This window comes from Oxyura jamaicensis, chromosome 20 (assembly GCF_011077185.1).
Source record: "Oxyura jamaicensis isolate SHBP4307 breed ruddy duck chromosome 20, BPBGC_Ojam_1.0, whole genome shotgun sequence".
Lineage (NCBI taxonomy): Eukaryota > Metazoa > Chordata > Aves > Anseriformes > Anatidae > Oxyura > Oxyura jamaicensis.
This window is the reverse complement of record NC_048912.1, coordinates 1,224,057-1,244,703: the sequence shown is the minus strand read 5'-3', so window position 1 is coordinate 1,244,703 and position 20,647 is coordinate 1,224,057. Positions and strand designations below refer to the sequence as shown.

Sequence of the window (20,647 nt, the reverse complement as noted above, 5' to 3'; positions counted from 1 at the left end):
GCGGAGCCGCGTGCCAGCCGCGCCGCGCCCGGCCTCCCTCCCCTCGCCTCGCCTCGCCTCGCCTGGCCTGGCCACGCCGCGGGCCCGCAGCGCGGGGCGGACGGGAGGCGCGGGCCCGGCCCGCCCGGGCGCCGCCGCGCTCTTACCGAGGGCTCTGCACGGGACAAAGGGTTAGAGCGGAGCGAAACCGCCCCCGGGCCCCGCTGCGCGCCGAGCCCAGCGCCACCGACCGCGCAGCACCACAAAATGGCCGCCTCGCTGCGGCGCCGCTACCCGCCGCCCGAGGGGGCGGGCCTGGGCCGGAGTCGGGGCCGGGCCCCTCCCGCTCGCTGCCGGGGCGCGTGGGCGCGCAGCGCGCTCCCCACGCGGTACCCGCGGGTCCCGGTCCCTCCGGAACGGCGGCGGCGCCTCGCGGCCGGGGCGCTGGGGGAGTGGGGCGGGAGCGGGAGGGCGCCGGAAGCCCCGTGCGGACGGCAGCGGGGCTGCGCGGGGCGCTGTGGGACGGCCCCGGCCCTGCCCAGCCCCTGCCCTGCCGGCGAGCGGCCTCCCCACAGGCGATCCCCCTGGTGTGGGGCGCGGCAAGAGGCTTCTGCGTCCGTCAGAGCTCCGTAAAAGGGTGAAATAAACCAAAAAAAACCCTCGTGCTCGCTGCCCAAAGGGGCTGTGTCTATCTCCTCCGTGCCCCCAGGTCGGAGCCCAGGCAGCTCTCCCCGCTGGACTCGTCCTCGCGCCTCCCAGCGCTATGACCGGGGCTCGGCCCGCTGCTGTCCCGCCCGGCGACCCCGAGCCGGGGCACGGGCCAGGCCTCACAGCCGCCGGCCGGGCGGAATTGCTGCGTCCCTCATCCAGCTGGCTACCCGTCCGTATGGACAGAGCCGCGTGCCCTTCTGAAGGAATGGCACAGTGCAGAGGAAAATCAAGAAACTTTTTCTGAGTTTTATGATAACGTAAGGTCAAAACCAAGCTGATACAGAAACAGCAAAATTATTTGCGGGTTGAAGTTTTAACGTCAAATCACAGAATCACAGAATCACAGAATTTCTAGGTTGGAAGAGACCTCAAGATCATCGAGTCCAACCTCTAACCTAACACTAACAGTCCCCACTAAACCATATCCCTAAGCTCTACATCTAAACGTCTTTTGAAGACTTCCAGGGATGGTGACTCCACCACCTCCCTGGGCAGCCTGTTCCAATGCCTCACAACCCTTTCAGTAAACAAGCTCTTCCTAACATCTGACCTAAAACTCCCCTGGCGCAACTTTAGCCCATTCCCCCTCGTCCTGTCACCAGGCACGTGGGAGAACAGACCAACCCCCACCTCTCTACAGCCTCCTTTAAGGTATCTGTAGAGAGCGATAAGGTCGCCCCTGAGCCTCCTCTTCTCCAGGCTGAATAAGCCCAGCTCCCTCAGCCGCTCCTCGTAGGACTTGTTCTCCAGGCCCCTCACCAGCTTCGTCGCCCTTCTTTGGACCCGCTCAAGCACCTCGATGTCCTTCTTGTAGCGAGGGGCCCAAAACTGAACACAGTACTCGAGGTACGGCCTCACCAGAGCCAAGTACAGGGGGACAATCACCTCCCTAGCCCTGCTGGTCACACTGTTTCTGATACAAGCCAGGATGCCGTTGGCCTTCTTGGCCATCTGAGCACACTGCTGGCTCATATTCAGCCGACTGTCCACTATCGCTCCCAGGTCCTTCTCCGCCTGGCAGCTCTCCAACCACTCATCTCCCAGCCTGTAGCTCTGCTTGGGATTATTACGCCCCAGGTGCAGGACCCGGCACTTGGCCTTGTTGAACTTCATGCAGTTGACCCCAGCCCATCGGTGCAGCCTATCCAGATCCTCCTGCAGAGCCTTCCTACCCTCGAGCAGATCGACACTCGCACCTAACTTGGTGTCATCTGCAAACTTACTGAGGGTGCACTCAATGCCCTCGTCCAGATCATTGATGAAGATGTTAAAGAGGACCGGCCCCAGCACCGAGCCCTGGGGGACGCCACTAGTGACTGGCCTCCAACTGGATTTGACTCCATTTACCACAACTCTCTGGGCCCGGCTATCCAGCCAGTTTCTAACCCAACGAAGCGTGCGCCAGTCCAAGCCAAGAGCAGCCAGTTTCTTGAGAATGTTGCAGTATTTGTCACTGTGGGTGATAAACTCTCCTGGTTCAGGTGGTTTGCCTGAGATAATCCTTAATTTTCTGCCCAAAGGCCACAAACAAGTGAATGATTGTCACCTGCCAGGTTTGAGGGACGAAAGGGGAGCTGTTCTGGCCAAGGTGCCTGCAGGGCTCGTGCTGCAGGTAGTGCCAGCCTGGAAGAAGGGAACGGAGGGAGCCAGCGCAGCCTGCCTCCTCATGGGCCTGTTAAAGACCCTCAGAACAGAACAGAAGCGACTTGGAAATGGTTATTTAAAGAAGTAAAGCTGTATCATTTCATATCATTCCAAGTTTAACTTATAATCACTTCTATTTCAAATGATCATTTCATGGAGAAAAGCTGAAACAATTTTCAGTCACTAAGGAGTTGCTTTCCCCCCCCCCCCAGTTTGCGGAGTACTCGTATACCCTGCCTCCCCGCGTGTCAGCAGTGTGTGCAGCCACGTGCAATGAGGTAAGTGGGCAACCCAGAGCTCTGAGTCTAAGCACTTTCTCATCTTCCTCCTGCCAAATAACCACAGAAACTGCTGACGCTGCACGAATCCAATGAAATCAGCCTCACCCCAGTGCCATGAACAGCACTGGACCCAACAAGCACAAAGGCTGGTGCAAAGCACCTTCTGTGTTAGTTTATCTGATGTTCTTGTATGTCAACGTTTCTCACAGCTTGTGAGCTGTGTGCTGTGAATTTGCCAAAAATACCATAACAGGAAAAGAAAAAAAAAAAAAAAAAAAAAAAAAAAAAGTGGCAGAAAATGTAGTTATCAGTTTGGACTTTTTTTAACCTGGGAATCTCACATGTGGTTTTAACATTGCAGGTTTCTAGAGGCAAGAGAAAAAGAATGCAGAATGAAGTAAAATAAAAAGCAGCTAAACAAAATCACTCCAAAGTTTTGAGGAAAATAGATTTCCTTTTTTGTTTTTATACTTTCACTAAAATGTAATTGTAGTGTTTATGGTTTTGTTTCATTTTGTTTTGAGAGCATTATATTTTATTAAAGAGTTTTCATCACTTAAAAAACACTGAGCCTTATAACGTCTGTCATGAGAAAGCAGGTGTCAGAAACCATTTCCTTCTCCACAAAAATAGGTCTTTCTAGATCCCGTTGCTTATGAGTTGGGGGAAATTCTCCTTTTATCTCCCTCCTGTCCCTTTCTCCCCCACAAGAGCAAACTACTTCTGGCAACCTATGGAAGTGTATATACCAATTTGTGATGTCTTTTTCTTTGTGGATAATCCAAGACTTCAGATTCAGTGTCTGATGTCAGTGTTCATGGTTGACATTTATTGTAGAACCTCAGATGTCAGATATACCTGCCTGTTTTCACAGGCTGCAGAGCAACAGCCTTTCCTGGAGATCACAGCTTCCCCCTACATTGACATCCACAGCAAACAGCAGTGCTGTACCTGCCTCCAGCTTGTCTCTGCCTAGTGTAAACAGAAGAGGAGTGTGACTACGGTACTCACCTGGCAGGGACAGGTCCCAGCCCCCCTCAGGAGTTCAGCTGGATCGATTGGGATCCAGTGTCCTACACATCAGAGAAACCAACGAATGCAACTGTGGGCAAACTGGACTTTGCAGGCCAGGGAGGGTTTGTCTGTCCACTCCGGAAAGTGATGTTCTTCCCACCTGCAAAGTCCCTACCACATTCAACATGAGCGGTGCCATGAACCTTGTGAGTCACTGTCAGGGAGCAGCAAGAGTGGGGTGCTGTGCCGGGACAGGTGAGCCGGAGCAGGGGTGGCAGTGCCCTACCCAACACTGTGCAGTCCAGTGGTAAAAGGGAAGCAGAACAGATCCAGTGACAGTGATGAGTGAGCATGCAAGCCCATAGTGATGAGGCAGGAAAGTCAAGGGAGAAAGTCAGTCCATGTGTTGGGGTCAGGGAAGTCCACGGCCAGGCACAGGAGTAGCTGACCTGGCTCAGGCAGAGACCAAGGATGATGCTTTGTGATTAGGTGACATTCACAGAGAAGGAGGAGGAAGTTCCCAGTGAGTTGTTTTCCACCTCTTTCTCTTCAAGGCCAGCTCTACAACTGTGCTATCACCAGCTGGCCTTGAGCACAGGCAGCCGAACTGCTGAGGAGTGTGCTCCAGGCCCTGGCACTTCCCTTGCCTGTCGGCGAGCCGAGCTTGCTGACCAGTTTCCCCATATCTCAACAGAGAACATCAGGCATGTGGCAAGGGCAACGCATCCAGCCAGCCTCCTGCCTCCACTTCAGCACAAGAGGATCCGTGATCAGAAAGCACCTCTTGCACTGACTATAAAAGGAGGCCGAACCAGCTGCAAAGTGATGCCATGTGTGAGACCAGCCTCTGCATTTGGTTGGAGAAATCCCCTGCAGAAGACTCCCCTCACCTCCCTGACCAGCCACCCAAGGGGCCGGTGTGGCAGATGCTAAGGGTGTCTCTGCACCCGTGGAAGTTTATCTTTGCCTGCACAAGAGCCCAGCCAGCAAGAGGCGGGGAGCCTGCAGCTGCGTGCCGCGCAGCCCACGCGGGGTCACTGCAGCCCGCACTTCGCAGCGCCACAGCGCAGGGAGGCCGCACGCTCCCCGCCTGCCTGAGCATGGAGTGGCTCAGCTGCCAGCAGAGGTGGTGTGCTGAGGCTGCCCCAAGGATGCACTTTGCAGAGCTGAGTGGGGATTAGAGGAGGGCCAGCACGGCTCAGGGAAGTTTACAGCCATAGACCGTGCCCTCAACACCAAAGATCAGTCCGAGGATGAGCTTTGTGTCCAGCCCTGCTCATAGTGGCTCATGTTGGAACATTTCTGGAGGCCCCCCAGATCTGGCTGAACTCTGGGCGAGGCCCCGAGGCACACATAGGAGTAGGGGATCACTCACCAAGTCAGTGCCTCTGACGCAGAGCAGCACTCCATGCCTGGGCAGTTTATAGCTTAGGCCATTTTCTCACCCCTTCTCTATTGGCCAGAGCAACCAGAGAGGCTGGGAACTGGCTGTGTATCTCCAGGCAGGATGTCTGCCCTCAGCCTGGGCAGGGCCAGCACAGCCCCATCCATGGAGCAGAGTGGCAGAGATGTGCAGGCATGTCAAGGCACCTAGACACCCCCATGCTGATTCAACTGGGAGTAGGGGGAGGCTGTAGCCCCTTCCACCTCCTCATCCTCTTCGGGGTCATCTGCCTCAAGGCAATAGAGGCCCTCTCTATAGCCCCTTTTGTGGCTCCTGGAGCCATAGGGTCTGCCTGAGAGTGAGGAGGTAGTGCACACCGCAGGGACACCCAAGCCCAGTATCTGGGTACCGTTTACAGTTGCAATACTTTTGTCTTCCCCAGCAGGAACCAAGGCTGGGTCATTTCAGGGGAGGTTGTACCACATTCTGGAACAGTCTAATAGCTCAGTGGCCTCAAAAGAGAGGAACCCCACTCCTCCTCTGTCCCCTTGCTCTCCACATTCCCCCTGCAGCCCATGTGGTCACCACTGTTGCTTGTGATCTGAATTAAGCACCAGAGCTGGCACAAGGTGGGATGGAAGAAATGGGGCTGTGAGTGGAGATGAGCTGACATAGGCCATTAGTTCTGCTTTGGGGAAGCAGCATCTGATGGGAACAACTTTTGTCTTGCGCTTCTAAATGGCTTCATGGGCTTGGGCCCTGAATCCTGCCAGTGCCCAAGCCTGGCAGCTGAGGTCCCACAGTCCCTTGTGTTTCTCTTTCCGACCAGCAGTTTGGCCCTGCAACCCAGCACTGGGCTCCAGCTCACACCTGCGCTCTGTGAGAAGCCAAAGAGCACATGGCAGCTGCTGGCTGCACCCAAGCGCTGGTGGCCCAAGGAGACACCTCCTCTCCAATAACAGCAGGTGAAGCAGGCACTAGGATATCAAGAAACCTCAATTTGAAACTCTGATGTGCCTGTGAACACCTGAGCCCTCCTGCCCTCCTCCCTGGGGACCCTCAACACCAGCAACCAGAACTTTGGGCTCTCTCTGCTTGCATTTTCGCAGAAAGACTTCATATTCAACCTTGTGTTTTCACATCTCCATATTCCTCCTCCAGACAGCAGTGATCATAGAATCATAGAATATCCCGAGTTGGAAGGGACCCATAAGGATTATCAAGTCCAACTCCTGGCACCGCACAGGTCTACCCAAAAGTTCAGACCATGTGACTAAGTGCACAGTCCAAACGCTTCTTAAATTCAGACAGGCTTGGTGCAGTGACTGCTTCCCTGGGGAGCCTGTTCCAGTGTGCGACCACCTTCTTGGTGATGAACCTCCTCTTGATGTCCAGCCTAAACTTCCCCTGCCTCAGCTTAACACCATTCCCATGGGTCCTATCACTGGTGATTACAGAGAATAGGTCACCTGTGTCTCCACTCCCCCTCGTGAGGAAGCTGTAGACCACAATGAGGTCTCCCCTCAGCCTCCTCTTCTCCAGGCTGAACAGGCCCAGTGACCTCAGCCGCTCCTCTTATGTCTTCCTCTCTAGGCCCTTCACCATCTTCGTCGCCCTCCTCTGGACACTCTCCAACAGTTTCACATCCTTTTTGTACTGTGGTGCCCAGAACTGCACACAGTACTCGAGGTGAGGCTGCACCAGCGCAGAGTAGAGCGGGACAATCACTTCCCTTGACTGACTAGCAATGCTGTGAAAAAGTGATGAAGGCAATCCACCACGGAAGGGACTCAAGCTCTCTTTACTGTATCAGCAAACACTAAACACTTCAGAAAAAGTGGAATGGTTTTGATGGTGAGGAGGAGGAAGCTCTGGGTGGAGACTGCAGCAGGAGGAGCCCCTGGGAGAGCTGTAGGTTCAAACCTTCCTGGACTGGGCAGAGTCTTGAAATGGTGCCCCCTTCTTTGAAAGGAAAACTGACTGATAAGCAACTCAATGCTGCAATATGTCCCAAACATTTTCCCTCATGGGCACCTGGAAGCATTCAACTCCAGCAGCTCTATACAGGGTCCATCCCTCCTCGAGGATGGAACCTAGATGGTTCCTCAACCACCTGCACCTGCACCTGGTTCTCTCCACCATTAAGTGTGGGTGACAAATGTTACAGGAGCTCTAAAAGCAGCAACACTTACCAAGCAAATCACCTTTATCCATTTTATCCTTGATGATTGTCCCACAGACGATCTCTGGGTGTGCCAGAGCCTGAGCGCTGCTCTGCAGAGCCCCAGCTCAGTGCCGGCTCCACTAGCCAGGTCTGCTGAATTTGCTGCTGGTTTGCCATATGCCCACATCAAACTCATGCTGGGGCAGCATCAGGCCAGGGACCCTTCCATCTGTGCCCCTCTGCTTTGCTGCAGGGCTCCTGATGCCTGTTCCTCTGTGTCTTGCCACAGGGATTATTTAGTGCAAAGCTTAACATGAAGGTTGGGCTAAAAACTGGTCTCCCACAGCCTCAGCTCCTGGGCCCCTCACATTTACAAGGGGAGGATAGACTGCAAAAAGCTTCTCTACCAAGAGGGGTGGTGGGTAAGCAGCATGGGTGGCCCTGTGGGCACCATGTCCTGTAACACTGGAGTGCCAAAGCGGGTCTCCCCCCACCACTCCAGCTCATCCTTCAGAGAGGTCCCAAAGCCACCCATCGTGCTCCAGCAGCTGCCCAGCCTCTTGAGGTGCTGGGGTGGAGTGCAGAGCTCAGACGTGAGGGCAGGTTGCTGGGAGCTGGCAGAATTGCTTATACCATTTCTGTGTGCAGATCCACAGGACACGATCAAGGAAACAACAAAAAACCAGTGCCAGGCCCTGTGCAAAGGCTATGCCTAAAAGAGCCAGAAATTCACCACCACCACCCAAAGCATTCAGCACTGCAAGGGTGCAGGCCCCTTGGGACACATTACCCTTCCACAGCCGGTGGCAGGACTAGGACAAACTGCATGTGCTGCCTCTCCACAGGGTGCGGAGGACAGGGGAGCCGTGTCCCACCTGACTGAAGTGGCAAAGGTAGCACTTGTGCTGCAGCTCCACCACAGGATGTGACCAGTGTGAGTCTGGAGCACCAACACAGATGGCTCCTAGCTCCTTCTTGGGGTGGGGAGGAAAGATCCAGAAACTCCTCCAATCTGAACATAAAAGTGCCCCAGCTGGGTCAGCCCTGCAGCCTGTCTAACCACATCTCCAGCAACAGAACAGACTATGCAGAGGATGCACGAGCCTGCGGCACCCACAGCTGCTGGATTAGGGATATTAGCAGTACATCCCTGTCTTATCCTCTGACTACCCGTTTGTGGAGCTATAGCCCATAAACTTGCCTAATTCCTTTCTGACCCTGAAGGGCTGCAGAAGATAACTGCTCCCATATAAAGTATTCTCCTTTATCTGCTTCCCCCTGATCTCTTCCCAGTTTCACTGAGTGCCCCACAGTAGCTCCCTGAGATTTACAAACAACAGAAATAGCCCACAGCTTGCTTTCCAAGTGCTGATGTCATGCTGGTTCCCAAATATTATTCATGAACACTGACATCCAGGCTGAAACCTGCAGCTCCAGGCAGGCACAATCACACATCAGATTCACAAAAAGAACCAGGGACAACCATGGAGATTGTATTTATTATTATAACAGAAGAGAGGCTGCTTTACTGATCTGTATTTACAAATCTGTTGGCAAAGAAAGTAATATCCAGTGTAATTTATTAGCCTATTTTACAGTCCTGGCAAGAAGCGTTCATTTGTAATAGCAGCAAATGCCTATGGTTTGATTGCCTGCTACAGCTAAGTGCAAGGAATAACATGGATCACCAGTCTGGTGGCTGGCTGCAGACACATGCATCTGCAGCCCAAAGAAAGGGGCAAGCACATGGCTGCTCCAGCCCTCATGGGGCCAGGATGTGGCACCCTGAACTTGTTCAACAGTTCAAATTTTGGCAAAACATGGCAAAGCTGGTAACCGCTTGCCTGTGTTTCTGTGAATGTGGCCCCAAATCTGAAGCACAAGGTGCTCAGCACTCCGGAAGGCGAAACAGAGCTGAACTAGAAAGCACTTAGATAGGATGAGTATGTGAAGCAGATCCTTGCACATTTTTTTTGCATGTTTGACAGAGTTAATCCTGGCAATGGAGCAAGGTTTCCTGGACCACAGAAGCATCTGGTATAACAAGGGGAACCACGACTCTCGGCTCATTTGGGCACAAAATGGATTTGCACTGTGCAGTTCTCTGAGCAAAGTTGTGCCCTGGAAACCTCACTCACAGAGAGAGATTCAAACAGACTCAGGGCACCCTCCGTACATGGCATGTTGTGTCTATGCCTTTGGTTCAGGTTCAGACATCAGCTTGAAACCTCACTCCTTGGCTCCCCACTTGGCTCCTGCAATCCAAAGAGGGTGATTCCAGGTCCCCACTTGAAAGCGGGGGGGATGTGCAGAAATGCAAATGCAACCTTGAATGCTACCAGTAGACTTAGCATTGCATGAATGATCCCAGCATGCAGCTTTTTGTTGCCAGGATGCCACAGAATTAGAGATTGCTGCTTGCTAAGGAACATGCAACAGTATCTGGAGGCTGCAGGGAAATCTATGTGCTGCCCCTTGTTCTGCCTCACTTCTTGGTCGCACATGGAAAGCTGCGGGGGTTTAAAAGCAAAAGAGAGGACACTGAGCTGCCAGCCTGACAGTACCCTAGGCAGGCTCCACTGCACCTCAGCTGTTTGGACCTGCCTCTTCCCTTCCTATACCCTCTGCAGATCCAGTGAGAATTTGGTGGGAAAAACACGGGTGCCACAGCTTACTCCAGGCAAAAGGCAATGCTGCTGCCCTGCCTGGAAGGGCACACCTCAGCACAGGAGCACTTCTTCCCACTGGTGGTCTTCCCTGTTTTCTTTGGACCAGGGCTGAACCAGAGGGTGAGCAGAGCTGTCTGTGAAGGACCTGGTGCCAGGAAAAGGGGGTGCTGGAGCTGAGGAGGCCGCTCTGAGCACCACTGGCACATTCTCAGCTGTTCTTCAGGAAAACTGGTGTCAGCTCATGTGGCACGTGTAACAAGGGCCTGGCAGAAAGGAGCTACAAAGCTGGGGTTACCCCTCGAGGACATGGCCCACATTAGGAGGATGCCAACAAGGCTGTTGCATCTGTAGGTATCCAGGTCCGCAGCCTTCCTTTTGTCCCCAGGCCCCACGGTGTGAGTGGTGCTGGTTTAGCTCCATGCAGGGCTGGTCCCACAGGCTGACCACACTGCTGTGCAGCTCTGAAACTGCCTAAAGGAGAGGACGAGGTGGATGCTGTGCTGAGCTGGCCTGCCCAAGCTCCCAGGCACAGGATGTCTGTATGTCTGGCCACCCAGCAGCAGAGGCTCAGACATCTCTCCTTGGGCTGCAATATGCTTCCACTCATCAGGGCTGTTCCAGGAACCCCTCTGCCTCAGACAACCCCCTGCACCTTCACATCCATCTGCCAACAGCACCATGGGGTGCCAGAACTACCCTCATGCCTCCAGCCAACAGTCTGCAGAGGTAAACCAGGCTGGCTCCATAGCAGTGGAGTTATCCCCTGTGAGGCAGTTACGTCCCCCAGGACCAGCTTGTGCCACAATACAGGAGCGATGTCCTCCTACCTGAAGCCAACTCTTCCTCCAGAAGGGAGATGGAGAATCTCACTGCCTCAGGCAGCTGTCTCATGGATGTTGCAGCCCTTTCAAAATACAGCCAGTTCTGTGGCTCCAAGGAGGAAGCCTTCCCCCCTCTGACACACACTGGCCTGGCATGTCCAAGGACTTGCAGGTCCTGCTGCTGAAATGCCCAAGCCTTTCAAGGATGTCTAGTCCTTGTCCTTGAAATGACAAGTTGGGAGACGTTCAGGGGCTAACCTGGGGTGTGAAAGCAGCAAGGATAACAGAAGAAATCTAAGCAGAGATAAGACATCAGGCACCCAATGACTCCCCAGGGCAATGTCCTGGACCCCAGGGCCAGTGCCTCAAACCAGCCCTTTGATGAAGCTGGTGTCCAAGTGCACTATCAGCATGCGAAGAAATGACATTTCCTTGCGTGTGTTCTCAAAGATTATGCGAGGGTCGTCAGACTGACAGCGCAGGCAGTTAGGGGCCATCACCATGGCCAGGTTGTTCACGTCCATCTTCGTTCTGCCCACATTTGATGGCTGAGCAAAGATCTGCAGGTAATAAGGAAAAGTTGAGCTGTAGCAATAGAAAAGGGCAAAAGACTCCAAACATGGCCTAAGAAAAGATGCAAGGACAGCAGAGATGTGGCCTCCATGAAGGACAGTGCTCCAACAGCCACACAATCACAGGGGAAGACCACCATGCTTTGACTTGGCTGATAGTGTGGGAGCCTCAGCAGACAGGCAACATCTTGCAGATCGCAACCTGTTCCTTTGGGACCAGCCCCATACTCCACAAGATTGAGAGTATCGTTTATTGCTCCAACAAGGGACAAGCCCAGCAAACCTCCCTCCATTAATCCCACCTTAAGTACAAATGAGAGATCCTAAACACCAGCTGATGACGCACTACAGATGACCTGCCGACGGTGCCCCCCCTTGTGCTCCATGCTCCTGGCTGGCATCAGAGGCAAGGATGGTTGGGGCTGCCTACCTGCAGAAAGTGTATGAGGTAACACAGCACCAGTCTGTTGAGCTCCGGCAAAAGATGTACCACAGCCACGGCAGCGTCAGGGTTCTCGTAGTTACTGATACACTCTTTGTAGAACTGCTGGGGTATCACAGGCTCCTCCAGCTCCCGATACCACAGCTTGAGGAGAGAGGCTGGGAAGAAAGCAGAGAGCATGAGAACAGCTCTGGTTACCTCCCCACCATGTTCAGAGACAAACGTGACAGAGACTGAATGCCTCAGGAACCAGAGGACAGAGGAAGGATTCTGCAGTTCTCCTGTTTCACCTTAGAGGGCAAGTCAGAGTTGCTGGAAGCAAGAGTGCTGCTCCTGAACGATTTCCAGCTGCCCTGCAGGCTGTTGGGCTCATACAGCCTCACTCTGAAGGACCCTCCACCACTCCCAGTGCTTTCCCATGGACAGCATTTCGAAAAGCAGCAGAAAGGCACAGAATAAGAAGCCAGTTGGTGAAGACAGCTTGCAGAGTACAGCACCCTGCACATGTCCCCAAACAGCAGCATGCATCCTGGGCTGCTCTTGTACCTTCCTCGCTGCACTGTACCATGGCTAAGGCTGCACTGTGCACACATGCAGCATTCCCCTACCTGGGATGTTGGGGTCACTGAGGCCACTTGGGATTCTCCACTGATCCACCTGCAACTTCAGTGCGTTGACTTCATCTATGTCACCAGGTATCCTGCAAACAGAAGCACAGCAAGGATGCTTCAGAGAGCACACAGTGCTCGGCAATGTGCCCAGCATGGCACATGGCAGCAAATGGTGGCTCCAAAACTGCTTCTGAGACCCTGGGGAGAAGGGGGCACATAGCAGCAGTAGCTACAGAAGCAGGTTGTCAGGAAGAATGGCTTGTCTGCTTTTAGACACAGCTTTAAGATGGGTGTGGAAGAAACACCTATCTCCTTCCCACTGACTCAGACATCCACTGTCATTTTGTCCTCAGAAGCAATTATTTCCTGTAACTGCAGCACATTCAGGCCAGACAAAAGAAACACCTCTGGCTAAATACGTCAAGATATTAGAAACTATTGCAGGGCAAAGTTGAGTCTTCTGCTAGCTACCTTAAATTACATTTAATAACTAAAAAAACTAGTTAAAGTCTTAAAACAAATGACAAAAACAAACAAACAAACAAAAAAAAAACCTGAACCCCTGTGTTCATCATACAGATTCTCTGTCTCCCTTGAATCCTCACATGCTCACCCAGGAGCAAAATACCCAAAGTCTTGTGCATCACCAAGGCTGAAGTGTTGCATTTGATAAACTGCTTTTATCCAACAGATTCTGTCATCCTTTATAATTGTTCTCAGTCACTGGAGAGAGTTCTGATTGGCACCAGTCTGCCTTTCAGCATGATATGTTCAGGGAGATCCCACGTGTGATATTTGTCTGTAACTTCTCCTTCAGTGTTAATTACCCATTGAAAGCAGGAGAAAAGCAGCAAACCTACAAACAGGGCGCTGTAGTAAGGTCATTGCAAGCTACTCTTAGAAAAGCTCCCTCCTCTGCAGCCTGCCTTCTGCAAGAGACACTGCAAGTCATAGCAGTACAGTGCTGTGCTGTGCTTTTAGCCCCTGTTTGGTGCCAGTCACTCAGTTAAATTCAGCTTTCCACTTACCAAGCCATCCCTGCACTTCTCGGCAGCAGCATCCCCCCACCACTGAAACAAGCAGGACACACAGGCTTCCTCGAGGAGAGGTGTGGGAAACTCGCACACCACAGCTGTAGCTGCAGGCTCCACCAGGAACCCAAAAGCTTGGCCCTTCCCTGTACTGGCAATTACTGTTTAAGTTTTGTTAATGGTTGGACATGGTTCTTAGGGACATGGTTTAGTGGGTGACAGTGGTGGTAGAGGGATGGTTGAACCAGATGATCTTGAAGGTCTTTCCCAGCCTTAATAATTCTATGAGAGAAGTTCAGTGCTGTGCCTGGGTATGTGCTGTCACAAGTACAGATCACAGCTACAGCGTCCCCTCTGTGCTAATGCATGCAAATAGACGGATGCTACTTAAACAGATGATTCCTGAACCAGGAAAAGTTGTTAGTTTTTTCTTGTGATCTGTGACAGGGTGCTGTTCTCAGGGAGGGGAATCACATGGAGGTCAATCTTGGATTTCTCAGCTTTATGGGCTGATAGTGTGGGTGGATCAAAAGCAACAGTCGCAGAAGCTCACCTGAAAATCCCTTCTGTCTGTTCTCCTCCCAGTGCCAGGACCTGCTGCGACAGCTGTGTCTGCACCCACGGCAGCTTGTGACCTGGATACATGTCCTGCTGCCGCAGCATAATTTCCTCCAGAGAACTGCCAAAGAGTGACGGTGTCACGATGGCATTTCTGGCGTGCGTTATCTCTTCTACTGTTGGTTTACGGAGGCCCTGGGGACAGAGGAGAACTCAGTGCAGCTGTGGGCTGAGAGGGCTGCTCATGTGCATGCCACCTCGATGCCCCCCTGGGAGCCCCTTGCAGCAGCAAAGCTCTGGCTCTGCACATGCCAAAATCAGGAGGCTTCAACTCATTCACCTCAAAGGGACCACACAAGCTGCTGCCTGCTGGCAGGAGGCAGCTTTGCAGAGTTTGGGGTATTTTTGCAGGAATTTGCACATGGTAACAACTCCAGCAGCACTGGGTCTGAGGCAGTTTAGTTGCGCTGGTGTGGCAGAGGAAGGCGCAGGGCCCAGCCTGTCCCTGGGCCGTGGCGAGGCCGGCAGAGGGCACGTGTACACCAGCCCTGGCACCGGGCAAACACTTGGCCACGGGACAGCTGAAAAACAGCCCCGGGGAAAGAGAATCCCAGGCATGTTCAAGCCCAGGGCCTCGCTTTAGATCTGGGAAAGCTTCACCCTCAGAGTTGCTAAAGCTCTCTGAGAAGCAAGCACCAAGGGAGCATCCAGGACACATTTCTTCTGACGGATGCTTTGGAAGAGGCTTTTAAGATTGCCTGGCGAGTGAAAGCACAGAGCACAGGATGGGATGAGTGCTTCTCCAGTGGGCTCTGCTGACCCCTCGGCAGGCAGCAGCAGGCAGGGGCTGTGGTGGCGTGTGATGCATGCCTGGACATTTCCTGCTCTGCCCCCACAGGGACGCCCTGGAGCCGTCACCCCTCCCAAGGTATTTTAGCTATTCGCTTATTGTACATGGAGTCCAGATGGCAGGGAGGCCCCAAAGGGATTTGCAGAAATAAAAGACAACCGGATCTGGCTCAGAGACTTAGGATGGACAGGTTGGGGCTGCATGCCAGCATTCACAGCTCCATGCAGAGGAAAGGGAGGAGAGGGATTTCCAGATAATGCATAGCACAGAGGTTCCCCTCTGCACCAGGCATCTCCACATGACTTTGGAAATGGGTAACTCCACAGTAAGCCAGCTGCAAGACCAGGCCCAGACAAGCTCTCAGTGAGCAAACGGAGACTCCTCCAGTGATGGGCATCCCTTGCAGAGACAGCTCCTACTGCCCTGGAGACAGGTGACCATCAGCTTTGTCCTCCATGTCCCCAAAGCAAGCACTCAGCTCTGTGGCCAGCAGCACGGCAGGCACTGCTCTCAAGCAGGAGCACAGCAGGAGCCAGGCAGCAGGCTTGTCCCACACATCCATGGGGAAAGGAGCCATGACCAAGCCTCCTCCACTCTCTGTATCTCCATTTTCCATCACTGAATCAGCAGTGGCCTCCAAGCACCATGGGATGGATTTCTCTGGGACCTGGAAAGCAGAGTGCCATGCAGGCAGCCTGAGCCCCCAGCACTGGGGCAGCAACTCACCTTTTTGCCTCCGGTGACGGCTACTTTCTGGAGTTTGCGATAGCAGTATTTGGCATATGTGCTGATGGGCAGACCTGGCAGGAAGGATAAACAAGATGTCAGCCCACAACACTGTGCACCCGCCATGCCGCAGTTCTTTGCAAAGCACCAGCGCAGCACTTTGCACTGGTACAAACGTCCGCCCCCATTTTGCGCAGCCTGTTCTGCAGGCAGGGCAGAGGCTGCTGAAACCTCACGTGGAGCATGTCGATCCATCCCAGCCCCGGAGAAAGACAGTGTCAGTGCGAGTTGTTGCTTGGGCTTGGAGGGATTTGACTTCTGACTCAAGGCTGGCACTCTGCACCTCCCACCCCTGCTTGTGCAGATCACAGCCCTGCACACACAGTCTGACCCCGTCCTGACTCAGTGCTCAGCGTTCACAGCCTGGGCACACATGTGAGCATGAGTCCTCGTTCCCTGCTGCAGAGCCAGAGTTGTGGAACTCACACACATAGGACTGGGTATTTAAATATTGCTCGATCTCAACCAAAGAGCATGCAGAGGCAGTCTCTTGCCAGGGAAGATTTCAAGTTAAACAAATTGTTTATGATTCAAGAACTGGGACAGTGAGAGAGGCAGCAACGTGCCAGGGCCGGAGAGCACCGAGCCTAAATTCATGACTGCAAGAGGAGGCACAAAAAAAACAGAGACCATCTTCCCAAAGTCCTGCAGGAAGCTTCCACTTTCCTGGCAGCAACCTCCTCCAGCACTACCTTTTAACATAAAGCTTATGCGTGCTCTGTGATGCATGGCAAACCTGACACACCAGAGCTCAAGAGTTTCACTGCGAGAGCTGCAGCCCTCTGCAAGAACGTCTGCTCTTGTTGTGCTTGGTTCAGTGAACTTTGAGGGTGAGTGGAGCCAGGATTCACAGAGCTAATCCCCCCATGACACCAAGGGAAATATTTGCACTGACAGAGCACTGATTGCTGGGAGAGTTTTTCTAAAACCGTTGGCCTTTTGTTCTTTTTCAAATCAAACCCAAATTGCTTGCTGAAAGCAGTGAATAGATCTGCCCTATTTGATTCCTTGCCAGGCTCAAAGTTTGCAGCAGAGTTCAAAATACTTGTGGCTTTTAAGATCTACATTCTGGTCAGATGGCGCTTATTTCAGATCAGCCTTTCAAGTACTCTGTAGCTTAGGTAAGCTGGTCAGGATCCTGGAGATACTCAAATCCTCTCAATGTAGAGAAAAGACAAGCTCTCCCCAAGCAAAATGACAAGTCACGAAGGGGAGAGCTGTGCTTTCTTCCAGAAAAGCTGTGCTTTTCTCAGCCAGCAGACAAACCACAGCCCTTGGCTCCCCTGGATGAAACAAGCACACCCGGCCTCGATGAATCTGGTCGACTTTAACATCTGGAGTGCAGCCTCCTTGTTACACTGGAGAAATGCCAAAGGAGGTACAACAGCATCCCACAGGCAAAAAGGAAAGTCAATTTTAAGAATTTCTCTAGGGAATATCTAAAGCAAAATACTCCCTGTATGCAAAAATCCTGCTAATTCCAGACATGATTTATACTGGGAATGTCTAAGAATTAAAGAAAACAAACACAGTGAACTGCTTTGTGATGTTTCAGTATGTTGGGTTACTGCTTCTGTTGTTAAAATGTACAGACCCAAAGTGAAGGATCCTCCAGTTTACAGAGGAGTGAATGGGAAAAAGACTGCAGTGTGTCTATATAACTGAACAATTACATGGGAGGCAGCGCCTTCAAAACTAATGATAGGAAATACTTTTTCACAGTGTAATTAGACCATGAAATCCATGATCACCCTAAGACTTTAACAAGGCTTGCAAAGGAACTGGTTGCTTCAGAAAGCCTGCACTGCTGACATGTGGGCAGCACCAGGGCGTTTGGGTGAAGCCTGTTTTCCCAGAAAACACCCTGGGAAAGGCCTAAACCCTACATCCTGTGCTGTGTGCAGCAAGGCATCCTACTCCCAGTTATGCTCAAGCTGCAGCCTCTGACCCAAGGGGGGCTCTGAGGCCATGCGTTGACCAATGGAATTTCGAGCAAATAAACTGAAAACTAAACTCACCCCCTGCACAAGGGGCTGGACCTGCTACTGCCCACGGAGCTGCATCACCAAAAAAGCAGATGGAGCCTTCAGGCACAGGGTGATGGGCTTGCTGCTGCCACTGGCACAGAACAAATGGCAGCTCCATCAGGGCGTTGCGCCCTGCAGGAGCAGCACGCGTTCCTGTGATGCACCTGAGGTCAGCCCTGCCGCGAGTGCTGCTGGCTCCCCCAGGGCACCTGCGGAGTGTGGAGGAGATTCAGAAAGGCCCAGAAGCTAGTGGTGAGCTGGAGAGGAAAGAAAGGCAAGGCAGATGAGTGGGATTTTTGCTGCCATTGGCCCAACTTGACCATCTGGCAGCTCTCAAAACGTCCAGCTAGGAACCTGCCCGCAGCACAAAACGCACAATGCAGTCGGCTGTCCTCAGCAGGGCGGCCAGGTACTGCCTCCCCTCCCTGGCTGAGCCCTGTGGCTTTAGCCTGCACGGACAAGGACAGACTAACACAAGGTAACTGCACTTCTCTGAGCACACCATGAGTCTGTAAAATCCAAGCTGATCTGTTATTTCCTGTGGTACCACAGTAGCCCCAGGAGCTCAGGAACAGAAGACTCCTCACAACCCACACAGTGAAAAACAGTTTGCAAAGGAAAATATTTTTCTATGTGCTGGCCTAAAAACACATGCAAAGAGCTTCCTGAAGAGCCTCTCCTTTTATAACAAGTTAAAATCCAGGCAACGCACATGCGGGAGCATACCTTCTGGAACAGACTCAAACGCCTTCCTGCCAAAAAATGTCTTAAAAATGCAGCAAACAATGTGGATTCAGAACCTAGCCATGGGACATATTTTAGCACAGCAGAAGCTGTTGTCTCAATATTTCTGTGCTCTACCACTGCGTCTCACAGACCTCAACCTGGCCCGAAGCCCTTGGTGCAGGCAGGCTCCCAGCCCCCCAGCTGCCTGCCCTGCTCTCCAGCAGCAGGGTAGGAACCTCCCAGGCCTTGAGCTGGTGCTGTGCTCCTGGTTTGGATCTAAACAAGCAGTTCCATCCACAACAGTGCCTTAGCCCATCCTCCCACTTCCTTACACCACCAGCATGTTCCTCTGCATCCTGGTAATGCTGCTCCATCACCGTTCCCAACATGTGAACTGCCAGACATCATCAGCCCAAAGGCCCACGTGAGTCTGCAGCCTGCATCAGCTGCCAGGAGAAAGAGAAACAGACACAGGATGCATGAAAAATGAGTATTCCCCTGCTAAGATCTCCTGCCAACAGCATGTGGAAGATACCCTGCGGCAGCAGTGCACCTGGACCATTAACCATTAACTGACAGACCTCCCTTCTTTGAATTTGTCCCATTTCTTCCTAAACCTGTTTGCACGACACCCTGCTTTGCAGACTCGTATAACTTCATTTTGTGCTTCCAGACAGAGTACTCCTAAACCTGTTGCCCGACAACAAAGCTGGGTGGCTTCCAATCCTTCTGCTGTGACAAACAATGAGAAATTTTCTTCCCTCTGAGGACCCCAGTGTCAGGGCATGTGGAGCGGGCACAGGCACGACTGTGGCTGAGCATTGTTTTGCTCTCTGCCCCTTTTCTACAAGCTCCCCATTTTCTATTGGGTTTCTGGCTGCTTCCCAGTAGTTTTCCGAAATTCATATACAGGCTGCAAAATGTCTTTTCCCTCTTGAAAGAGCCTCCCCCTGCATGTGCAGTTAAGGACATCTCCCCCATATACAATATTTTGCTTTTGCTGACACAATTTCCTCTAATGCTTCATCACTTAGTTACCCTTGTGAGGTCCCTCTGCACCTTTAGTTTTCACAGCCCTGCATAATTCTGTAGCAACACCAAGCTGTCAGCTCGTTATTTTCCTCCTTGTACAGACTCAGACCAAAGCCCAGCATACATTCCTGAAGGATCAGCAGACAATCCTTCTTGTGAAAGCAGATCATTTATTTCTTCTTGTTATTCTTCTGATTTTCAGTGGGTTACTGATCCATGAAAAGATCTCACACCACCTTCATACTTCATTTACTCACAGAAAATTATACTGGAAGATGAAGATTGCACAGGTAAGTGTGGGAAACTTAAAAATATTTTTGGGTGCTTATCAGATCATAAATGTCTGCTCACCCTAATGTTTGCTTACAAGCCTTTGCACTGAAGGATATAGTGGGGTAATCACTGCTTTAACTCAATTTTTCACTGAAAGACATACATGCCTACATATATACTATTAAAGTCTATTTGAAGATAGTTTATTTAATTTCCATTTGGATTTCTCTGTAAAATAGATGCATACAGATGCAGTAGCAGCAAAGTATCTCAGAGCTACTAATGAACTCCTTGAAACAACCCTGCAACTTCAGGAAACTGCATTACACCCACATGACACAAGGAAGGCAGACAGGCCTGGTGGAGCAGCTGTAGGTACCTTGAGGAAAAACCTGGCCCTTTCAGCAAGCAACAGACAGCACCTGGCACATTCCAGCAGGATCACACTTACTTCAGCTGCAGCTTCCCTGGACTCTTGGGGTCAGACTCCAGAAAAAATCCTCATCGCTATTAGTCACTTGTGAAACAGCTGGCTTGAGGGACTTGCCAGCCCTCTCTCCCTGCTGCTCTGTGCCTCCCTTGCTGCACCTCACAACCTTTGCAGCAAGCTGGCAGGAGCCCTACAGGCAAGCTCAGTTATTCCGAAGCCCCATTTCGTCCCCAGAGTGGGTCTTTCCTGTGCAATGAAGTGGGCAGGGTCCTGTGAAGGGAGCAGCATGTGGCCTGTCATCAGATACCCAACTAAGTCACAAAAGCATTTCTGACTTTCAAGTGCTTCTTTCTGGAAACTTAGTAAAAGCTCTCCTACTGTTCTTTTGAACACAATGTCATATATATATATATATACAAATACATATACATTTATATAAGTAAAAACTATCCCTATCTTCCTAAACCCAACTCCAGCACACACAACACAGACAGGGAATCTCGCAGCAGAACTGCTCAGCCCACAGGCTCAGCCCACACAGGCTGAGCACACCCTGCATAGAGCAAATCAGGGAGTTGTCCCACAAAGATATCAAAATCCCTCTAATACAAGCAAGATGACTTTTCAAAGGCTCAGAAAAGG

The 20,647-nt window shown here is 52.1% G+C and overlaps 2 protein-coding genes across 7 annotated transcripts in view; both read right to left on the bottom strand.

Moving 5' to 3' along the window:
* PHF20 (PHD finger protein 20) overlaps positions 1–294 on the bottom strand; it is a 96,431-nt gene extending 96,137 nt beyond the window's left edge. For all 6 annotated transcript variants that reach the window (XM_035343981.1, XM_035343979.1, XM_035343978.1 and 3 more), the window contains exon 1: positions 147–294. The gene's annotated coding sequence lies outside the window, so the exon portion shown is untranslated. The remainder of the gene's footprint in view (positions 1–146) is intronic.
* An 8,362-nt stretch (positions 295–8,656) lies between these two features.
* The window catches only part of LOC118176783 (rho GTPase-activating protein 39-like), a 52,299-nt gene continuing 40,308 nt past the window's right edge, over positions 8,657–20,647 (bottom strand). The window contains exons 6-10 of the mRNA XM_035344014.1: positions 15,458–15,531; positions 13,877–14,076; positions 12,290–12,381; positions 11,670–11,839; positions 8,657–11,227 (exon numbers count right to left, since the gene is read on the bottom strand). Of these exons, the coding sequence (XP_035199905.1) occupies positions 11,033–11,227; positions 11,670–11,839; positions 12,290–12,381; positions 13,877–14,076; positions 15,458–15,531 (731 nt within the window). The 3' untranslated portion in view covers positions 8,657–11,032. The remainder of the gene's footprint in view (positions 11,228–11,669; positions 11,840–12,289; positions 12,382–13,876; positions 14,077–15,457; positions 15,532–20,647) is intronic.